This window comes from Arvicola amphibius, chromosome X (assembly GCF_903992535.2).
Source record: "Arvicola amphibius chromosome X, mArvAmp1.2, whole genome shotgun sequence".
NCBI classification, from domain to species: domain Eukaryota; kingdom Metazoa; phylum Chordata; class Mammalia; order Rodentia; family Cricetidae; genus Arvicola; species Arvicola amphibius.
The window spans coordinates 60,488,722-60,507,992 of record NC_052065.1 but is presented as its reverse complement, the minus strand read 5'-3'; the positions used below and the strand labels follow the sequence as shown (position 1 = coordinate 60,507,992).

General features: G+C 45.1%; 1 protein-coding gene across 1 annotated transcript; it reads right to left on the bottom strand.

The window, feature by feature from the left end:
- Positions 1-17,785: 17,785 nt before the first annotated feature.
- On the bottom strand, positions 17,786-18,214 carry LOC119804771 (peptidyl-prolyl cis-trans isomerase A-like). Its single transcript, XM_038316430.1, has one exon. The coding sequence runs from the start codon at positions 18,212-18,214 to the stop codon at positions 17,786-17,788; it is 429 nt and encodes a 142-aa protein (XP_038172358.1).
- Between the last annotated feature and the right edge of the window lie 1,057 nt (positions 18,215-19,271).

Genomic DNA, 19,271 nt, shown 5'->3' with positions numbered 1-19,271 from the left:
TTGGCTTGGGCTAGGAAACCAGTTCTGAGGATGTAGAGATGGGAGCGAGCGAGTAACACACACACACACACACACACACACACACACACACACACACACAGCAAAAGTCACAGGACTTGGTATCTGATAGGATGCGGAGAGTGAGGGCCAGGAAACAGGAGGCTACCTCCTCCCAGCTCTGGCTTCAAGAAATGGACATTTGCTCCCTGGGTGTAGAGCAAATTCTTCCAACCCCAGTACTCAGGAATATGAGACTGGCCTATGCTACAGAATGAGCCTTTGCCTCAAAAATAAGTGGATGTGCCCGCTAGCCTTAGGTCAACTTGACCCAAGCTAGAGTCATCAGAGGAGGGAGCCTCTGATGAGAAATGTCTCCTTGAGGTCAAGTTGTAAGCAAGCCTGTAGGCTATTTTTTTTTTTTTTTTGTATCTCAAAACAGGGTTTTTCTGTGTAGCCCTAGCTGACCTGGAACTCAAGAGTTCCACCTGCGTCTGCCTCCCGAGTGAGTGATGGATGGGTTTATTTTATTTTATTTTGTTTTGTTTTTTTGCATTGACAGTTGCGAGGATATTTTTTCCTTTTGAGATGTGGTTTATGTTGCCCAAGTTGGCCTCAAATGATCCGCCCACCTCAGCCCCTGTCTTCTGAAACTCAGGTGTGGACTTCTGTGTTAGTTTATGAAGATTTAATGAGGAGATTATGTGAAAACCCAAGTTCCACAGCTGGCACAAACTAGGTGTTTCTAAGCCTTTGCTGCCTACCTTCCTACCTTTGGGAGGAAGCTGGAGAAGCTTCAAAGAGGAGCTGCATCCAGAAGGAAATGATGGAGGAGTGGGGCTTGTTAGGCAGGGAAGAGGTGCGAAAGGGATTATTTTTTTTTTCAGGCAGGGGAGAAGAAACCAGTGTGTAGGCAAATGGGCCTTGTGGAAGATCTTCTAGAGGGGCTGTGTGAGGAGATGGAGTTCCTGGTGTGTGAAGAGAAGTCTGACACACTCAGTCATGTGCAAACAAAGGGCCCCAATGGAGATGCTTGAAGGTTGGGTAGCCAAGCTCGTGCTGCCTCCCCAGCTCTGCTTTGGACTGGGCCTGGCCAGGAAGACCTTTAAAACCCTCGAGTTACAGGATGAAGCCTCGTGCTGAGGAGCTGTAGAGGTTTTCACTGTGTAGAATCACAACAAATATCTGGCTTGATTCAAGACTGGGTGGACACTGCCCCCCCCACACCAGCCATACCCATACTAGTTACAAACATCCAGCCCCTGAGACAGAGGCTCTGAAAAGCATGTGTTCTGGCCTGAACCACCTCCAGCTTCAAGCTTCTCACCATCAGCCCCTACTCGCTGCACAAAAGCACGAGCTTTCCTTCCTTAGTACCATCGGGTCCCCCACAGAGTAGACACTTTCCTCTAGAGCTGCACACACCAGCCCCTCACCTCGGGGATGTCTGACGTCAGACTACCCCGTTTTTTAACCTGCCTCATCCCTGTTTGTTATATAAATTCAGGCTTGTCTCTTGACCTTCCTAGGCCTTCTTTTCTACCCCTGCAAAGAAGAATGAAAAAGATCCCTCCTTCACAGGCTCACTGCCAAGCTCCAATGGTATTTTCCCTTTTTAAATTTTTTTATTTATATATTTATATTTTATATTTATTTATTATGTATACAGTACTCTGTGTGTGTGTGTGTGTGTGTGTGTGTGTGTGTGTGTATGTCTGCCGGCCAGAAGAGGGCACCAGACCTCATTACAGATGGTTGTGAGCCACCATGTGGTTGACTGGGAATTGAACTCAGGACCTTTGGAAGAGCAGGCAATGCTCTTAACCACTGAGCCATCTCTCCAGCTTTCCAGTGGTATTTTCTGAGACTGGGATTTAGGGGCTTTGTGGGTTGTGGTCTGGGCACATGTAATCTCAGGACCTCAGAGGCAGAGGCAGGTGGATCTCTGTGAGTTCCAGGCCAGCTAGTGCTATATAATAAGTATCTGTCTCAATAAAGAACAAACAAACCACAAGCCAAACTGGGCCACTGCCCCACTCTCGAATCTGCAAGGGCTCTCACTTGGAGTGTAGTGTAAAGCCCTCTGTTCACTTCGTTTTGGGGGGGGGGGGAATTCTACCTCCTTTCTACTTTCTCCACTATTCATTCTACTCCCACTGGACTGGGTTCCTTGCCTGTGCGACACAATGCAGGCTCTCTTGTCTCAGGACCTTTGTACCTGCAGCTTCTGCCTGGAACAAATCTGCATGCGCGATCACTCACTGCTTTCTTTTCTGTTTTCTGAGACAGGGTTTCTCTATGTAGCCCTGGCTGTCCTGGAACTCGCTACATTGTAGACCAGGCTGGCCTCAAATTCACAGAGCTCCACCCACCTGGGCATTAAAAGTGCTGGGATTAAATGTGTGTGACGCCATGCCCAGCTTCTCTTGTTGCTTTCAAATCTTCATTTGAATGATACCCACTCAGTTAAACCTCCACCACCATCCAGTACAAGTGTGTAGCCTGCATCCCACCAGCACTTTCTATTTTCTTGCCCTCATCACCGACTGTGACAGTTTATTTTATCTGTCGACTTGACAGCACTGCAGGGAGCACAGCAGAAAGACTTTGAAACTAGGTCTCGTGTTGCCCCGCTTGGCCTCATTCTCACTACTTAGCTGACCTTAAACTCCTGAGTCCCCTGGCACCACCTCCGAGGTTTTCGATTACAAGCATTTACCACCATGCCTGTCTCTAGAAACTTGGTTAAATATTATTTCTTGGTATCTGTGAAGGCACCCAGAATGATATCAATACTTGAATTTGGTAAGGTTGGAGCTATTAACTCAGAAGCAGGACCCTTGTCCTGAGGCCCTGGATTCAATCCTCAGCATTGTAAAAATAAAATAAAAAGGAAAGCAAAGCATACTTGAGTTGGCAGAATAAATAAAGCAGACCACTCTAACTGAAGTGCGTAGGCCTCCCTCCCTCCCTCAGTTCCTTGAAGATCTGACTGCAACAATCAAGGGCTGTTACGTTGAGGTGGGGGCTTGATATGTTACCCAGGGTGGTTGAACTTTTCTGGATTTTTGTTTGTTTGATTCATTGACTGATTTCTTTGTGTAGCTCTGGCTGTCCTGGAACTAGCTTTTATAGATCAGGCTGGCCTCGAACTCACAGAACTCCACCTGTCCCTGCTTCCAGAGTTCTGGGATTAAGGTGTTTGCCACCGCCACCCAGAAAACTTTTCTTTTTCTTTTTCAGACAAGGTCTCAATATCATAGGCCCTGGCAGTCCTGGAACTCTTTTTTTTTTAATTATTATTTATTTATTTATTTTTAATTAAAAATTTCCACCTCCTCCCCTCCTCCCATTTCCCTCCCCCTACCCCCCTTTCCTGGAACTCTTTATGTAGACAGGCTGGCCTAGAACTCAGAGATGCATCTGCCCCTGTCTCCGGGGTTATGTGTATATACGTATGAGGGTTAATGTGCCAAGTACGTGGACGCCAGAAGAGGATATCAGGTTCCCTAGAGCGAGAGCTACAGGCAGCTGTGAGCTGCATCACGTGAGTGCTGGGAACTGAACCAGTCTCCTGAAAGAGCCAGGCTTAACTGCTTAACTATTTCATTCCTTTCTCCCTCCCTCCCTCTGTTCCTTCCAAGACAGGGTCTCACTCTACAACCCTGGTCGACACCCTATGTAGACAGGCTGCCTCTCCCTCCCAAGCACTGCAATTAAAGGCCTGTGCCACCACACCTGGCCCCTGGGTGAACTTTTGAGCTCAAGTGATCATCCTGCTTTTTTGCCTCTCTCAGCTATGTATGCCTGGGAACTACATGCATGCAGTGCTCGAAGAGGCCAGGAGAGGGTGTCGGATTCAGTTGTGAGCCACCATGCAGGTGCTGGGAACCCAAGCTGGGTTCTCTAGGAGGACAGTCAGTTTTCATAACCACTGAGTGACTGGCATCCATCTTCTGGGCCTTTAATTTGAACTCAAACTGGAACTATACCATGGGTCTGCCTGGTCTCCCAACTGGCAAATGTGAATCTTGTTCTCAGTCTCTAAAACTGGCTGAGTTTGGGACTAGAGAGATAGTCCAGTAATTAACGGTACTTATTCTAGCAGAGGACCCAGGTTTGGTTCCCAGTACCCACATGGCAGCTCACAACCATCTGTAGCTCTGGTTCCGGTGGATCTGATGCCTTCTTCTGGCCTCTATGGGCACCAAGGCACACACATAGTACACAGACCCATAAACAGGCAAAATACCCATACACATGTAATAAAAAATGCATCTTAAAACATATTTCTTAGTTGACTGAGTCCATTCCTTATAGTAAGAGCGTCAATGGGTGTGCTTCCGTCCTACTGTCTCCGGGTCTCTACAGAGTGAGCGTGAACACATCTAACACTGTTTTAGATTTTTGTCTCCTCCCCTCACTTAGAGGTAAACATCGTGGGGGTGGAAATTCTGCTCTGTTTTGTTCACTGTTGTACCCTTAACACAATGTCTGCCTTATAGCAAGTGCTCAATAAACAGCTATGAGAGCTAGGTGTGGCGGCTCACCCAGGAACACCAGCTCACGAGATCGAAGCCGATGGCTGCCACAAGTTTGAGGTCAGCCTGGCCTATATAGTCATTACAGGCCAGCCTGGGCTATGGGGAGAAGTTTTTTTTTATTTATTTATTTATTTATTTATTTATTTATTTATTTTTGGTTTTTGAGACAGGGTTTCTCTGTAGCTTTTGGATTAAAGGTGTTCGCCACCATTGCATGTTGGGAAGAACCTTCTCAAAGGACCAAATTCCAACCCAAAAACAAGCTAGGTAAGTAAATAAACACTGATGGAATGAGCAATAGCTCTCTCTGACGGGCTCTTTCTCTCCAGCTCACTCTCACTGGAGGCTATGAGTCATCCAGTGGGCAGGAGCTGACATTCCCTGGTTCTGCATGGCCAGTGCCAAGCAAAGTGCCCACTATCATAGGGGCCCAGTATGTAATGAAGGAAATGCTTTGCTATGCTTGTCCAGAAGAACATTCCAGTTTCCAGACAAACAGGACTGACAAACTCTTCAGAGTCTGTTCCACTCTCCCCTCCAACCCATCTCTGAAGCCCCAACCTTGGCAGGGCCACTTGCCTAGTTAGCCTGCTTCCCTCTCTTCTTCAAGTCCTTTCCCTTCCCTTCCCGCCCCCTTCTCACCTGCCTCGGTACAGGCTATATTATCTGGGGGGTGGCAATTACTGTTAGTAAATTGGAAGTTGTTTTGCACGGGGCTATGTCTCATATGGATCCAGTTGCAAGCTTTCTGGCATTTCTGACATTCCAGGGAAATGACGTAGCAGCTGCCTGAGCTCAGTGAGTGCAGGAGAGATGGCTGGAAGCTGGGGTGCTATTAGACTAACAGGACCAAGGATACTGGGAACAGAAAGGCCATTGCCCCCTGTTGTCACCTCACTGGCCCTAGTTTCTCTGTCGGTGTCAGTTTAGGGTAGAAATGGGCAGATGTCTGGAAGAATTTAAACACAAGGGCCTCTTAGCATTATAACAGACATCACTGCGGCTATCAATTCCCTGGCACTGCCTTCTCTGCTCCCCTCAGCTTTCAGCCTCACCGCAGCCTGCCATTGTAGCTCAGCAGGAGGAGGGCCTCTGCTAGCTCTCTTCTTTTCTGCACAAAACCACCACCATCACCGGAACACCTTTCAGGGACAGGGCCCACGGAGACAACCTCGAGCTCATCCTGCGGGGGCGAGTCAGTGATCAAATTCTATTCACTCTGCCTTCCGGTTGTTCAGATCTGCTGGGATGAGGCCAGCTGGAATTAGTGACAAATTTGAAGCGGAGAATCTTGACAAAAGAGGTGCTGTTTTATTGCATGCCATGACTCACTGTTTAATTCAAAGGCGATAATTTCCAAGGCTGCTCTCCTAGTTGAGAGCCTCAATCAGTGAATAGGTAAAACTGCTAATCACTTCGTCAGATCCAGACCTTAAGACTAAAATCAGCTTTGTCCCTTCAAGGAGCTGAAGAATAACCCTTTCATTTCCAAATCCTTCTTTCCTCTTCAAATCTGAAAGCCTTGTTGGAAAACTTGAAAAATAAGACAGCACCCGATCCAAATCTCTCTGGCTCCAATCACTCTGTGCCAGAAACTCTATCTAAGAGGCTATGTAGCCCAGGATGGCTTTATACTCAACAATCCTCCTGCGTGGTGGGATAACAGGTATGAGCCATCAAACCAGGATAAGATTTCTAATTTTTTTTTTTTTTTGGTTTTTCGAGACAGGGTTTTCTGTGGCTTTGGAGCCTGTCCTGGAACTAGCTCTTGTAGACCAGGCTGGTCTCGAACTCACAGAGATCCGCCTGCCTCTGCCTCCCGAGTGCTGGGATTAAAGGCGTGCGCCACCACCGCCCGGCAGAAGATTTCTAATTTTTAACGTAAGGAATTGAACCCAAGCCGGGCGGTGGTGGCGCACGCCTTTAATCCCAGCACTCGGGAGGCAGAGGCAGGCGGATCTCTGTGAGTTCGAGGCCAGCCTGGTCTACAAGAGCTAGTTCCAGGCCAGGCTCTAAAAAAGCTGCAGAGAAACCCTGTCTCGAAAAACCAAAAAAAAAAAAAAAAAAAAAGGAATTGAACCCAAGACCTTACACATGCTAAATGAATGTTCTACTTCTCAAACTAGAAACTGGGAAAAATTGAAATTATCTTTGCTCAGGCCCTACCTCTAAAGATTTTGAGTTAGCTGGGGATTGGACCTTGACACTTTTAAAAATTGAGGCATAATTTAGATACAATAAAATGCATAGGTCATAAGTGCCTGACCTGGCTAGTTTTGTGTTAAACTTGACACAGTCATCTGAGAAGAGGGAAGCTCAACTGAGAAAACGCTTGCATAAGATCTGTCTGCCAACAAGCTGTAAGCTCTCTCTCTCTCTCTCTCTCTCTCTCTCTCTCTCTCTCTCTCTCTCTCTCTCTCTCTCCTCCCCCCTCCCCAGGCAGGGTTTCTCTGTTGCTTTAGAGCCTGTTCTGGAACTCACTTTGTAGACAGCTGACCTTGAACTCACAGACGTCTGCCTGCCTGTTCAAAGATGTGTGGATTGATATCCCGGTCTTCTATTCAGTTCCATTGGTCCTCCTGTCTGTTCTTATGCCAACACCAGGCTGTTTTCAGTACCGTAGCTCTGTAGTAGAGTTTGAAGTCAGGGATTGTGATGGCTCCAGAAGTTCTTTTATTGCCCAGGATTGTTTTGGCTATCCTGGGTTTTTTGCTTTTCCAAATGAAATTGAGTACCGTTCTTTCGAGGTCTTTGAAGAATTTTGCTGGGATTTTGATGGGCACATGGTGATTTCTATTAGGGATTCATATTGATTGTTCTTAAATGTCTTAGGAACCAAATCAAGCAGTGGTAACATTTGGAGCCTGACCTATCTCAGTATAGTGCCTCTGAGATTCATCCAAAGCATTGCCCTGATCAAGCAGTTCATTCTTTTTTGATGAGTGGCATTCCCTTGTATGACATTTCTATTGTTTGGGGGGTTTGTTTATTTGTTTTTGCTATTGCTATAATGAAATAGTCGTATCGATGTCATTTATTGTTTCTTTGGGACAGGATCTACTATGTAGCCCTGGCTGTCCTGGAACTTGCTGTATAGACCAGGATGGCCTTGAACTCACAGAGCTCCATCTTCTTCTACCTCTCAAGTGCTGGGACTAAGGCCATGCGCCACTATGCTCGGCCTAAGCCTATGCAGTTTATAAAGCAAAGCAGTCTTCTGGGGTACACACCTGAAGTTCCAGCACTCTGGAGGCTAAGGAAAGAAGCACTCAAGTTCAGGACCAGCCTGGGATAGATACGATTTTTATCAAAGGTGAGGGAGGAGGAGAGAGACCAAGAGACTGTTTGGGTTCATGAGTTTAGAGCTTGGGAAGTGCAAAAGGACAGTGCCAGCATCTGCTCAGCTTTTTGTGAAGCTCAAGCCATGGCAGAAAGTCAAAGGGCAAGGGTGGGTGTAGGAGAGGCAAAACCTGGCTGGAACTTTGCTGAATGGAAAAGCAATTGCACGCTAACTGGTTCCATACTCCACAAAAGTGAGAGTTTCCTTGAGTGTGAATTCCTCATGAGGGGCATATCCTTCAATTCCAATGGGAATCAAACCTCAAAATCAGCCTTGAACCACTCCAGGTGGATACACCAAGGTAAAACCCACAAGTTCAGGGACACTTTGGCCTGTTCTCGGATTTTGACTATCAGAAATAAAGTTGCTGGGGGCTAGAGAGATGGCTCAGCGGTTGAGAGGACTGACTGCTCATCCAGAGGTCCTGATTTCATTTCCCAGCAACCACATAGTGCCTCACACCCATTCGTAATGAGATCTGGCGCCCTCTTCTGGCCTGCAGGCATACATGCAGGCAGAACACTGTATACATAATAAATAAATCTTTTTTTAAAAAAAGAAAATTGTTGTAAGTATTCTTGACCAAACTTTCTATGGACACATGTACTCATTTATTTTAAAGTTAGTAGATTTATGTTTGATTTTGAGACTGCCAGTTTCCAAAGAGATCATACCAATTTCCACTTCCACCAGTCAACTAGCAAAACTGTAAATGTCCACCTTTGCCCAAACTTGGTATTATCTGGTTTTCCTTGTTTTTTTTGAGAGAGTTTTTGAAGTAGGGCAACCCTGTAGTCCAGTCTGGCATGTAAGTTACTATGTAGCCCAGGCTGACCTCGAACTGGCAATTCTACTGATTAAGCATCCCAAGACCTGGAATTGTAGGCAAGACCTGGAATTACAGGTATTGAGAGACTATGCCTGACCTTCACTATAGTTTTAAATTGCATTTCTCTAAGAGTAATTATTATGATACACATTTCATGTGTTTATCAACCACTCATAGTTTTTATTAGGTGTCTATTCCAATAATTTGCTTATATTTTGGGCTATAATTTTATTATTGGGTTTCAGGAGCTCTTTATAAATGCTTTATATATTAATCCTTGGACATACAGTTTTGTATTATAATTATTTAAGATCTCGAGTGGGGCTGTGGAGATGGCTCAGTGGTTAAAAGTGTGTACTGCTTTTGCAGAGGACCAGAGTTCAAGTCCCAGCACCCATGTCAGGCAGCTCACAACTGCCTGGAACTCTAGCTCTAAGGAATCCAACATCTCTGGCTCCCAAGACCACCTACAAACACACACACACACACACACACACACACACACACACACACAAATAAAGCTCTTAAAAACATCTCTAAGGCTGGAGAGATGGTTCAGTGGTTAAGAGCACTCACTGCTGTTTGAGAGGACCAGGGTTCAATTCCTAGCACCCACATGGCAGCTCACAACTGTCTATAACTCCTGTTTCAGGGAATCTAATTCCCACATACAGACATACTTGAAGGCAAAACATTAATGTATATAAAATTAAAAATAAGCCAGGCAGTGGTAGTGCACGTCTTTAATCCCAGCACTCGGGAGGCAGAGGCAGGCAGATCTCTGTGAGTTCGAGGCCAGCCTGGTCTACAAGAGCTAGTTCCAGGACAGACACCAAAGCTACAGAGAAACCCTGTCTCGAAAAACAAAAACAAAAACAAAAAATAAACAATAAATAAATTTTTAAAAAGATCTCTAGTGAAAGAAGCTGGGTTTGGTGGCACATGCCTTTACTCTCAACACAGGAAGAAGCAGGCAGATCTCTGTGAATCTGAGACTACCCTGGTCTACATACCAAGTTTCAGGCCAGTCACAGCTACACATGGAGTTCCTGTCTGAAAAAGAAAAGATTGGGGCTGGAGAGATGGCTCCGTGGTTAAGAGCACTGGCTGCTCTTCCAGAGGACCTGAGTTCAATTCCCAATTCGCAGCAACCAGATGGTGGCTCACAACTATCTGTAATGAGATCTGGCGCCCTCTTCTGGCATGCGGGCATACATGGAGGCTGAATGTTGTATACATAATAAATAAATAGATAAATCTAAAAATGAAAAAGAAAAGATATTGTATACGTAATAAATAAATCTTTAAAAAATGAAAAAGAAAAGATCTCTAGTGCATCCACTATGAATCCAAGGTGGAGAATTCCTGGCAAGCTAAAGACCAGCCCCAGAAGCTCCCTACTTTTATGCGTCCCAAATCTATCTCCTCAGGCTGGCTGCTTACTGAAAAGTAGGATCGTTATGTTCTTGCCATCTGGGTATCTGGTCTCACTGAATCTTCTAGGCACTGCACCTAACACAAGGTGACTCACCTCACTGTGCCTTGCTTCCTTCATCTGGTAAAGGACACACTGATTCTGAGAAAGGGCCTTCCGCCCAACAGCTGTTCCGAACACATCAGTACTTGAAAGGGATGCTGAGAGGGATGTTCTGGGAGCTTTCTGCTATGGGACCTGTCATACTGTAAACGTGTCCCGGTGTCAGTTCTGTGCCTTTGCTCCCCACCTTCAGAGACCTAGACTGGCCAAGGTCCTGGCTGTTGTTCTCATCCCGCCTTGATGCATTTGAACAAAGCATCCCAAGGGCCCCTAGGCTCTTTAAGCTCAGAGCAGATGGCTAACAAACCCTTCTCTAGGACATACAGTCCCAGACTCAGATCTAGGCAGGGGGCCAGAGTCTTCAAAGGCTCTAGAAAAGCTTACCCCTCATCCCATTTCCCTCCCTCAGTTGTCTCTGAGAGTTTAGTTTTTTTAAAATTGATATTTATTGAGCTCTACATTTTTCTCTGCTCCCCTCCCTGACTCTCCCCTCCCTCCTTCCATCCTCCCCCAAGGTCCTCATGCTCCCAATTTACTCAGGAGATCTTGTCTTTTTCTACTTTCTACTTCCCATGTAGATTAGTTCTATGTAAGTCTCTCTTAGTGTTTGCATTTTTGTCTAAGTTCTCTGGGATTGTGGTGAGAGCTTAGTTTTACTATAAGCTGATCTCTTTCAGTATCAGCGAAGAAGGGGAAAGAAGAACAAACATGAAGATTAGGTACCTATGTGACAGGAGGGTTCTTCACTGGAGAGAGACCAAGAAAAAGCTTATGGCATTTCCATGAGTGTCTGTGGACTAGCAAGAAGGCATTCTGGGTACCTGGAGTCCACCAACACTAGGCAAGGGCTGGAACTACCATCTTGAAGCCAAGTATGGGTGGTTTTATTCCAGTATAAGAACTAGGAAGGGAACAGAAGAATGAACTTACTCTTCTGTACTACCTCCAATGCCACCTTGAGGCAGGCATAAGAGGGAGCTGGGTAATACTGGCAAAAGGAATGGCCAGAATGGGCAGGTGCTGCCCTCCCCGGTTCCTTGGTGTCTGGTCTCCATTATGGCTTTGATTGTATCAAGCCCACCCAAAGTTTTATTCTAACCCTAACATGGTGCCCACTGCTTCCTTTCTGGAACAAGATATTGAAAAATCATTCATCTGTTCATCTAACATATTTGCTGATATGCTACCATACACATGGTTCTATACTAGGCCAACCCTTGGAAAAGAAGAGCTAAGCCTTCACAGAGCTTCCTTGATCATGGGAGAGAGGTGGATGGAAGTTACCTGGCAGCTATATCCCATGGAATCAATCCATGTAATAAAAATAAAAGCAGGATGTGGGGGCTACAGGAGAGGACTCTTGGGCAGGATAAGGGAAGGGAGTTCTTGGAAGGGAGTACCGAGTGAATAGGAGATGCCGAGGAGACAAGAAAGAGTCCAGGAAGAGGAAAGAGTGAGAGGAAGCTCAGAGGGAAGCTGAGTGGCTGCAGACACTCACCTTGAGCAGAGTGTGGGCATCTATGTGGGAGGGGTGGGAAGAAGTGAGACCCAAGACAAGAGAGCTGGTCGCAGGCGCTTGTAAGTCATAATGAGAAGGCAGGACTTGACCCGGAAGGCTGGGAAAGCTGAGACAAGGGCATGGTTGGATTATTCTAGTTTTCTGGCGATCAGGCAGCAGAGGAAAGGTACAAATAGAAACTGCAACACAAATCACTGCTCCACTGCAGTGGAGGCCTGGGATGCTGCTCTCGAGCCGAGCACTTGTCTGAGCTCCCCTCCAGTAACAAATACGCCCCCACACACATGTGAGCTATATAGTGAGAGCCTGTCTCCAAAATCCTATCTTAGTAGTAGAGAACTTGATTAGCAGGCAGAAAGCCCATAGTTTGATCCCCAGTACTGAAAAAAAAAAAAAAGAGACAAAAACCCTAGACCACTTTAACTGGGCACCTTGTAGTACACTCTGTAATCCCAGCACTTGGGTGTCAGAACCAGGAGGACTGAGGGCTCTGGGCCAGCCAAGGTGACTGCAGTGGTCCAGGGAAGTGATGATGGTGGCTTAGACCACCAGCATGGTGGCAGTGGAGATGGGGAGAACTGGTTGGACTGGGAATGTGAACCAAAAAAAAAAATTCTAAATTTATTGAATGTGAGGTGAGAAATGACAGGAAAGCCTCGAGGATGCCTCTCAGTTCCTTTCCCGCCCTCTGTGTTGTGAATAGAACCCAGGACCTTTTGCATGTTAGATAAATCCCTACCAAACAGGGAGCCACACTTACAGTCCTGCTCCTCCGTGTCTGTTATGGACAACGGAGATGCTGGTAGTGCTGTTGACGGAGATGAGGACTATCAAGGGGGATATCTAGTGGAGGGAAGGATATTAATTCACTCTCAGGTTGGAGTTTCTGGGATGGCGTTATCATATAGCCAATTTGCCATCAAGGTATGAAATTCAAGAGAGCAGCTGGGTGGTGGTGGCGCATGCCTTTAATCCCAGCACTCTGGAAGCAGAGGCAGGTGGATCTCTATGAGTTCAAGGCCAGCCTGGTCTACAAGAGCTAGTTCCAGGATTCCAGGACAGGCACCAAAGCTACAGAGAAACCCTGTCTCGGAAAGAAAGAAAGAAAGAAAGAAAGAAAGAAAGAAAGAAAGAAAGAAAGAAAGAAAGGAAGGAAGGAAGGAAGGAAGGAAGGAAGGAAGGAAGGAAGGAAGGAAGGAAGGAAGGAAAGAAAGAAGGAAGGAAATTCTGAGGTCTGGGAAGTGGGTGAGTGGTCCAGAGTGGAGGACACCATGCTCTCGACAGAGACATTTTCCTATGAAGGGTTCCTGACCATTTGGCACCTGCTTCATTTCTAGCCCTGGAATGCAGATTGAGAAGGCACTTACTTGTATTAGTTAGCGTTTTCTAAAGGGACAGAACTGATAGAGTACACACACACACACACACACACACACACACACACACACACACACACACAGGATTTATGAGAGTGGCTTACAGGCTGTAGTCTTGCTAGTCCAATAATGACTAGCTCCCTACAGAAAGGCCAAGAATCCGGTAGTTGTTCAGTCCATGAGGCTGAATGTCTCAACAGTCCCAAGGAATTCCGAGATATCTGCTGGTCTTCAGTTTACATTGGAACCCTGAAGTAGATTATTACACCAGTAATGCCTCAACAATGGGACAGAGTGTGGGGCTGGAAAGATAGCTTGGTGGTTAAGAGGGCTGGCTGCTCATCCAGAGGTCCTGAGTTCAATTCCCAGCAACCCCATGGTGACTCACAACCAATTGTAATGAGATCTGGCGGCCTCTTCAGAGCACTCATATACATAAAATACATAAATAATTCTTTAAAAGAGTGAAAGCAGGCCAGGCGGTGGTGGTGCACGCCTTTAATCCCAGCACTCGGGAGGCAGAGGCAGGCGGATCTCTGTGAGTTCGAGGCCAGCCTGGGTTACAAGGACAGGCTCCAAAGCTACAGAGAAACAAACAAACAAACGAAAGAGTGAAAGCAGACTAAAAGTAGCAGAAGTTCCTTCTTCCACGCCCTTTTATGAGAGTTTCTGCCAGAGGTGTGACCCAGATTTAGGGTTGGTCTTCCCACTTCAAATGACCTAATCAAGAAAGGCATGCCCAGCTGCTTGGATTTTAGCTGACAAGTTGACAACCAAGATTAGCCAGCAAAGCAAAGACTTTGCAAAGACCCTGCAGGAAATCCTCTTAGTTTCCTCCCTTACCCTCATTCCTATCATGCTGGTTGCTGAGCTGACTTGAGTTTTGGAATAAGAATTTATCCAACACAAGGGGCCACGCCCACCCCCATTCTCAGGAAATTCAGTTTATGGCTCCCCCTGCTGGCAGAGTCAGAAATGACTCGCAACTGGGGTCCTTACTTCTGCGCCTTTTTCTTCGCACTCTAGAAGAATCCTCTTGTGGGGCAGACCAATAATCCCAACATTCAGATGGCAGAGGCAGGCAGATCTTTGTGAGTTTGTAGGCCAATCTGGTCTACACAGCCAATTCCAGGCCAGTTAGGGCTACATAGTGAAACCTTGTCTTAAAAAACAAACAAACGAACAAACAACAAAAACTTCAGTCCTTCCCATTCATTCTTTTAGAACCTCATTTGCAGGTTGGTGGTGGCTCATGTCTTTAATTCCAGCACTCAGAGGCAGAGACAGACAGAGCTCTGTGAGTTTGAGGCCAGCCTGATCTATAAGAGCTATTTCCAGGACAACCAAGGCTATACAGAGAAACCCTGCCTTGAAAAACTAAAGAAAAAGAAAAAAAAAAAAAGAAAAAACAAAAAGGAAAGAAAAACGGGTTCTAATCTTGAGGAAAACATTAAAAAGTATAGTTCTTAGAAGCCCATCTACAAGAATGCTAGCTGGAAATAGTGATGGCCAATTGATTATGTGGAAGCATAATTTAAATTCCTAAGTTTATTTTTATTTATTTATTTAAATATTTAATTTATTTATTTATTATGTATACAATATTCTGCCTCCATGTATGCCTGCAGGTCAGAAGAGGATGCCAGATCGCATTACAGATGATTGTGAGCCACCATGTGGTTGCTGGGAATTGAACTCAGGTCCTCTGGAAGAACAGTCAGTGCTTTTAACCACTGAGCCATCTCTGCAGCCCAATTCCTAAGTTTTAAAATAATTTGTTTTTTGTTGTTATTTTTGGTGTTTCAAGACAGGGTTTCTCTGTGTAGCCCTGGCCATCCTGGAACTCACTCTGTAGATTAGGCTGACCACGAACTCCATAAAAAAATCTGCCTGCCTCTGCCTTCTGAGTACTGGGATTAAAGGCAGGCACCGCCACTGCCCAGCAGAGTAATTTTTTTTTGTTTTTTTTTTCAAGACAGGGTTTCTCTGTGGCTTTGGAGCCTGTCCTGTAACTAGCTCTTGAAGAGCAGGTGGCCTTGAACTCACAGAGATCCACCTGCCTCTGCCTCCTGAGTAAAGGCATGCACCACCACTGGCCGGCTGTAATTGTTTTTTAAAAGATGATTTGATCTTATTTATGGGTAGGTATTTGTATCTGTGTTGGTAGGTGAACATCAGTGCACGTACCCATAAAGACCAGAAGAGGGTGATGGATGTCCTGAGGCTGGAGTTACAGGAAGTTGTGAGTACTTCAAAGTGAGTGCTGGGAACCCAACTTGGGTCTTTGGCAAGAGCAGCAAGGTCTTGTAACCAACAGAGACATCTCACTTGTTCCCCATCATTTTCTTTTTTGCTCTTCCAAACTCACCCCATTCCTTGCTCATGAAGGCTTAATTTGATTCTTTATACCTAGCTCCAAAAACTTTCTCTTGCGCTGAGTGGTAGCGCATGCCTTTAATCCCAAGCACCCCAGAGGCAGGCAGATCTCTGTGAGTTCGAGGCCAGTCTAGTCTACAAAGTGAATTCCAGGCCAGCCAGGGCTACCTAATGAGATCCTGTCTCAAAATGAAACAAAAACCTCTTTTGGTCTTAGTCCCCAAGAGCAGTGTTTTGCTGACACCTCCTTTGCCTTCTGCTTCTTCATACGCAGGGAGGGAGCCATGATCTATGCTGGGCAGAGTTCTGACAGACTAGGAACCCAGACTGGAGTTGTTTCTGTCAGTGATCCAGGGTATGATCCTTGCCTAGTCACTCACTTCTTTCCTTCAGAGATGCGATTCTCAATTCCCTCACCTGTGCCATCAGACTGGCCTCCAAAACAGCCTTTCAACCATGGCTATCAGTTAAGGATCCCTGTATGTTTTTCTGGAGCACAATAAAGTTGGCATTCTTGTATCTAGGATGACCCGTGTTGCCTTCTGTGTGTGTATGATTTTAAATCTCTAGCCTAGTTCTCGGCTCACGTACTGTCCTGTAGTGCAGGTGCTACAACTGCAAAAAAAAGAAACAAGGGGTGGAGATGTAGCTCAGTTGGTCAAGTGCTTGCCTAGCTTTCACAAAGACCTGGGTTCAATTCTCAACCTCAACACAATCTATTAGTACATATAGTAGTACATGCCAGTAATCCCAGCACCTGGAAGGTGGAGGCAGGAAGCTCAGAAGTTTAAGGTTGTCTTCAGCTACATATCTATATATCTATATCTATATCTATCTATCTATCTATCTATCTATCTATCTATCTATCTATCTATCTATCTACTTTATTTATGTTTTAATAAATAAATTTTGCCTGAAGATCAGAAGGTAAAACTAAGCCACTAGAGGCCAGGCACTGGTGTCACACACCTTTAATCTCAGGATTTTGGAGACAGAGGCAGACAGATTTCTGTGAGTTCAAGGCCAGCCTGGGCTACACAAGATAAATGCAGAAGCAGATCCAGGTTGTGGTGGCTCACGCCTTTAATCCCAGTCCTAGGGAGTCACACTAATACTTTAATTCTAGCTCTAGAGGGAAATATAAAACAGGAGGAGACGGAGGTCCAGGGCTCAGTCTGTAGTCGCCCAACTTTGGTAGAGGTAAGACTTTTCTAGTGGCTTGGCTATTTTGCATTTTTGATCTTCAACTTGAACCCAAAAATTTGTCTCCGTTTTTTTTTTAATTATTTGTGCTACAGTTTTCAAGGATAGTCTGGGTTGGTATAGGAGGTCCTTCTGTTTATGTGTTGCTTTAGCCAATAAAAAGTTAGAGCTAATGGGCCAGGCAGTGTTTAAATGAATACAGTCTCTGTGTGTTTATTTTGGGTGTAAGCTAGCCAGCTGGCTGGGACAACAAGCAGCCCGCTCTTCCTGTTACACTGGGCTTTATGAGATCCTGTCTCAAAAACACCACAAAAGGATAGATGAGATGGTTTTAATCAGGAAAGGTGCTTGTCACCAAGTCTGGAGCTAAACATGGTGAGGGTAAGAACTGACTCCTGCAAATTGTCCTCTGACTGACCTACACCATGAACACATCACAAGCATGCATGCCACCCCTAAATAAATGAATATGTTAAAATGGTTTTAAAATGTCAAATAATAAAAATAACCAAAAATTTAAAAGTCAGAAGACTGCCTGAGTTATGTAAATTATATATATTATATTATATATTATATATACATATATACAGACATATATATATATATATATATATATATATATATATGTATGTATTTTGGAAGGGAAGGCCTAAGGCCTGTGAAAACCCCTTAGGATTTTTTGTTCTATTTTGAGATAGTGTCTCACATAGCAGAGGATGACCTTGAACTTTGATCTTCCTACTACCAACTCCCAGATGTTGCAGCCACGTGTGTGCACCACCATACCTAGTTTTTTTTCTTACTTAGTTTTTATTCATAATCATAAACTTAACTCTGCAATCCAGTTAGACTTGAAGGGGAATGAGGAAAATATGAAACCCAAAGAATTTCAGTGAGAGCAGATATTACAGGGTACTGCGAGCAGATGGGGCTGGGGTGCTCTCCTGAGCTACAGAAGGAATGGTCTGGTGGGTAAGAAGCCCGCAAGTCGAAAGAATTAGAGTTGTCCACAGTGGAAATGGTGATCTTCTTGCTGGTCTTGCCATTCCTAGACCCAAAATGCTCTATGTGGCTTCCACAATGTTCATGCCTTCTTTCACCTTCCCAAAGACCACATGTTTGCCATCCAGCCACTCAGTCTTGGTGGTGCAGATAAAAAACTGGGAACCGTTTGTGTTTGGTCCAGCATTTGCCATGGACAAGATGCCAGGACCTGTATGCTTCAGGATGAAGTTCTCATCCTCAAATTTTTCTCTGTAGATGGATCTGCCACCAGTGCCATTATGGCGTGTGAAGTCACCACCCTGGCACATGAATCCTGGAATAATCCTGCGAAAGGAAGAACCCTTATATCTAAATCCTTTCTCTCCAGTGCTCAGAGCACGAAAGTTTTCTGCTGTCTTTGGAACTTTGTCTGCAAAGAGCTCGAAGGAGACGCAGCCCAAGGGCTCGACATCGGCCACGATGTCGAAGAACACGGTGGGGTTGACCATGGCTGCAGCAAGCGGCGGGAGGGGACAGCGGCGTCTGCAAAGCAGCCCACCACACCTAGTTTTATGTGGAGTGCTGGAGACTGAATCCAGGGCCTTGGATCCTAGGCAACCACTGTAATAACTGAGCTGTATTCTCAGCACATAAACTTGTTTAATTAATTTTTCTGTGTTTCAATTTTCTCTTCTGTAAAGGGATGATGATAAGAAGAAAAACAATATCTGGAAAGGTCATGTAAGGGATGAAAAGCTTAGTGTAGGTAAAGTGTGGAGAACAGGGCTGTTCTGCCTCGTCTCTATTTACAATCTCAGAGCTCTCCCACTGAGCCTCATTATTTTATTTCCTGCTCTGTGAGCATAGGTGACTCAGTGCAATTTGCAGATAATTTTTTAAATGCCTCTGTTACAGAAATCTTCAAACACACACAGAAGTCCAGAGAAAAGGATCATGGAACTCTATAAGGAACCCCAGAAATCATCAACAATCTTTGTTTACCTCTCTTTTTGATGTAAGTTTCAGGTGTCCCATTTTGCCCAAAAATACCCCAATATGCTTCCAAGAGATGAGGGCTTAAAAAAACCAAAATAATACCATTATCACACTTATATATTACTAGTAATTAGAAAAATCTTTTCTTTTTACTTTTTCAAGAAAGGGTCTCACTGTATAAATCTGGTTGGCCTTTAATGTACAGAGACCCACCTACCTCTGTCTCCCAAGTGCTGGGATAAAGGCATAGGCTACTATGCCCAGTTTAGGAAGCGCTTTTCTTTCTTTCATTCTTTCTTTTTACCATTTCCTTTCCTTTTCTTTCTTCTTTTTTTGTTTTTGTTTTTGTTTTTTAAGACAGGGTTTCTCTGTGTAACCCTGGCTGTCCTGGAACTCATTCTGTAAACCGGGCTGGCCTTGAACTCACAGAGATCTGCTTGCCTCTGCCTGCCAAGTGCTGGGATTTAAGGTATGTGCCACCACTACCCAGCTAGGAAAAGCTTTTCAAACCCCATTTCCTTCAGAGATGTTGGGGCAACAGGAACCCTTGATGCACTGTGTATGTAGAAA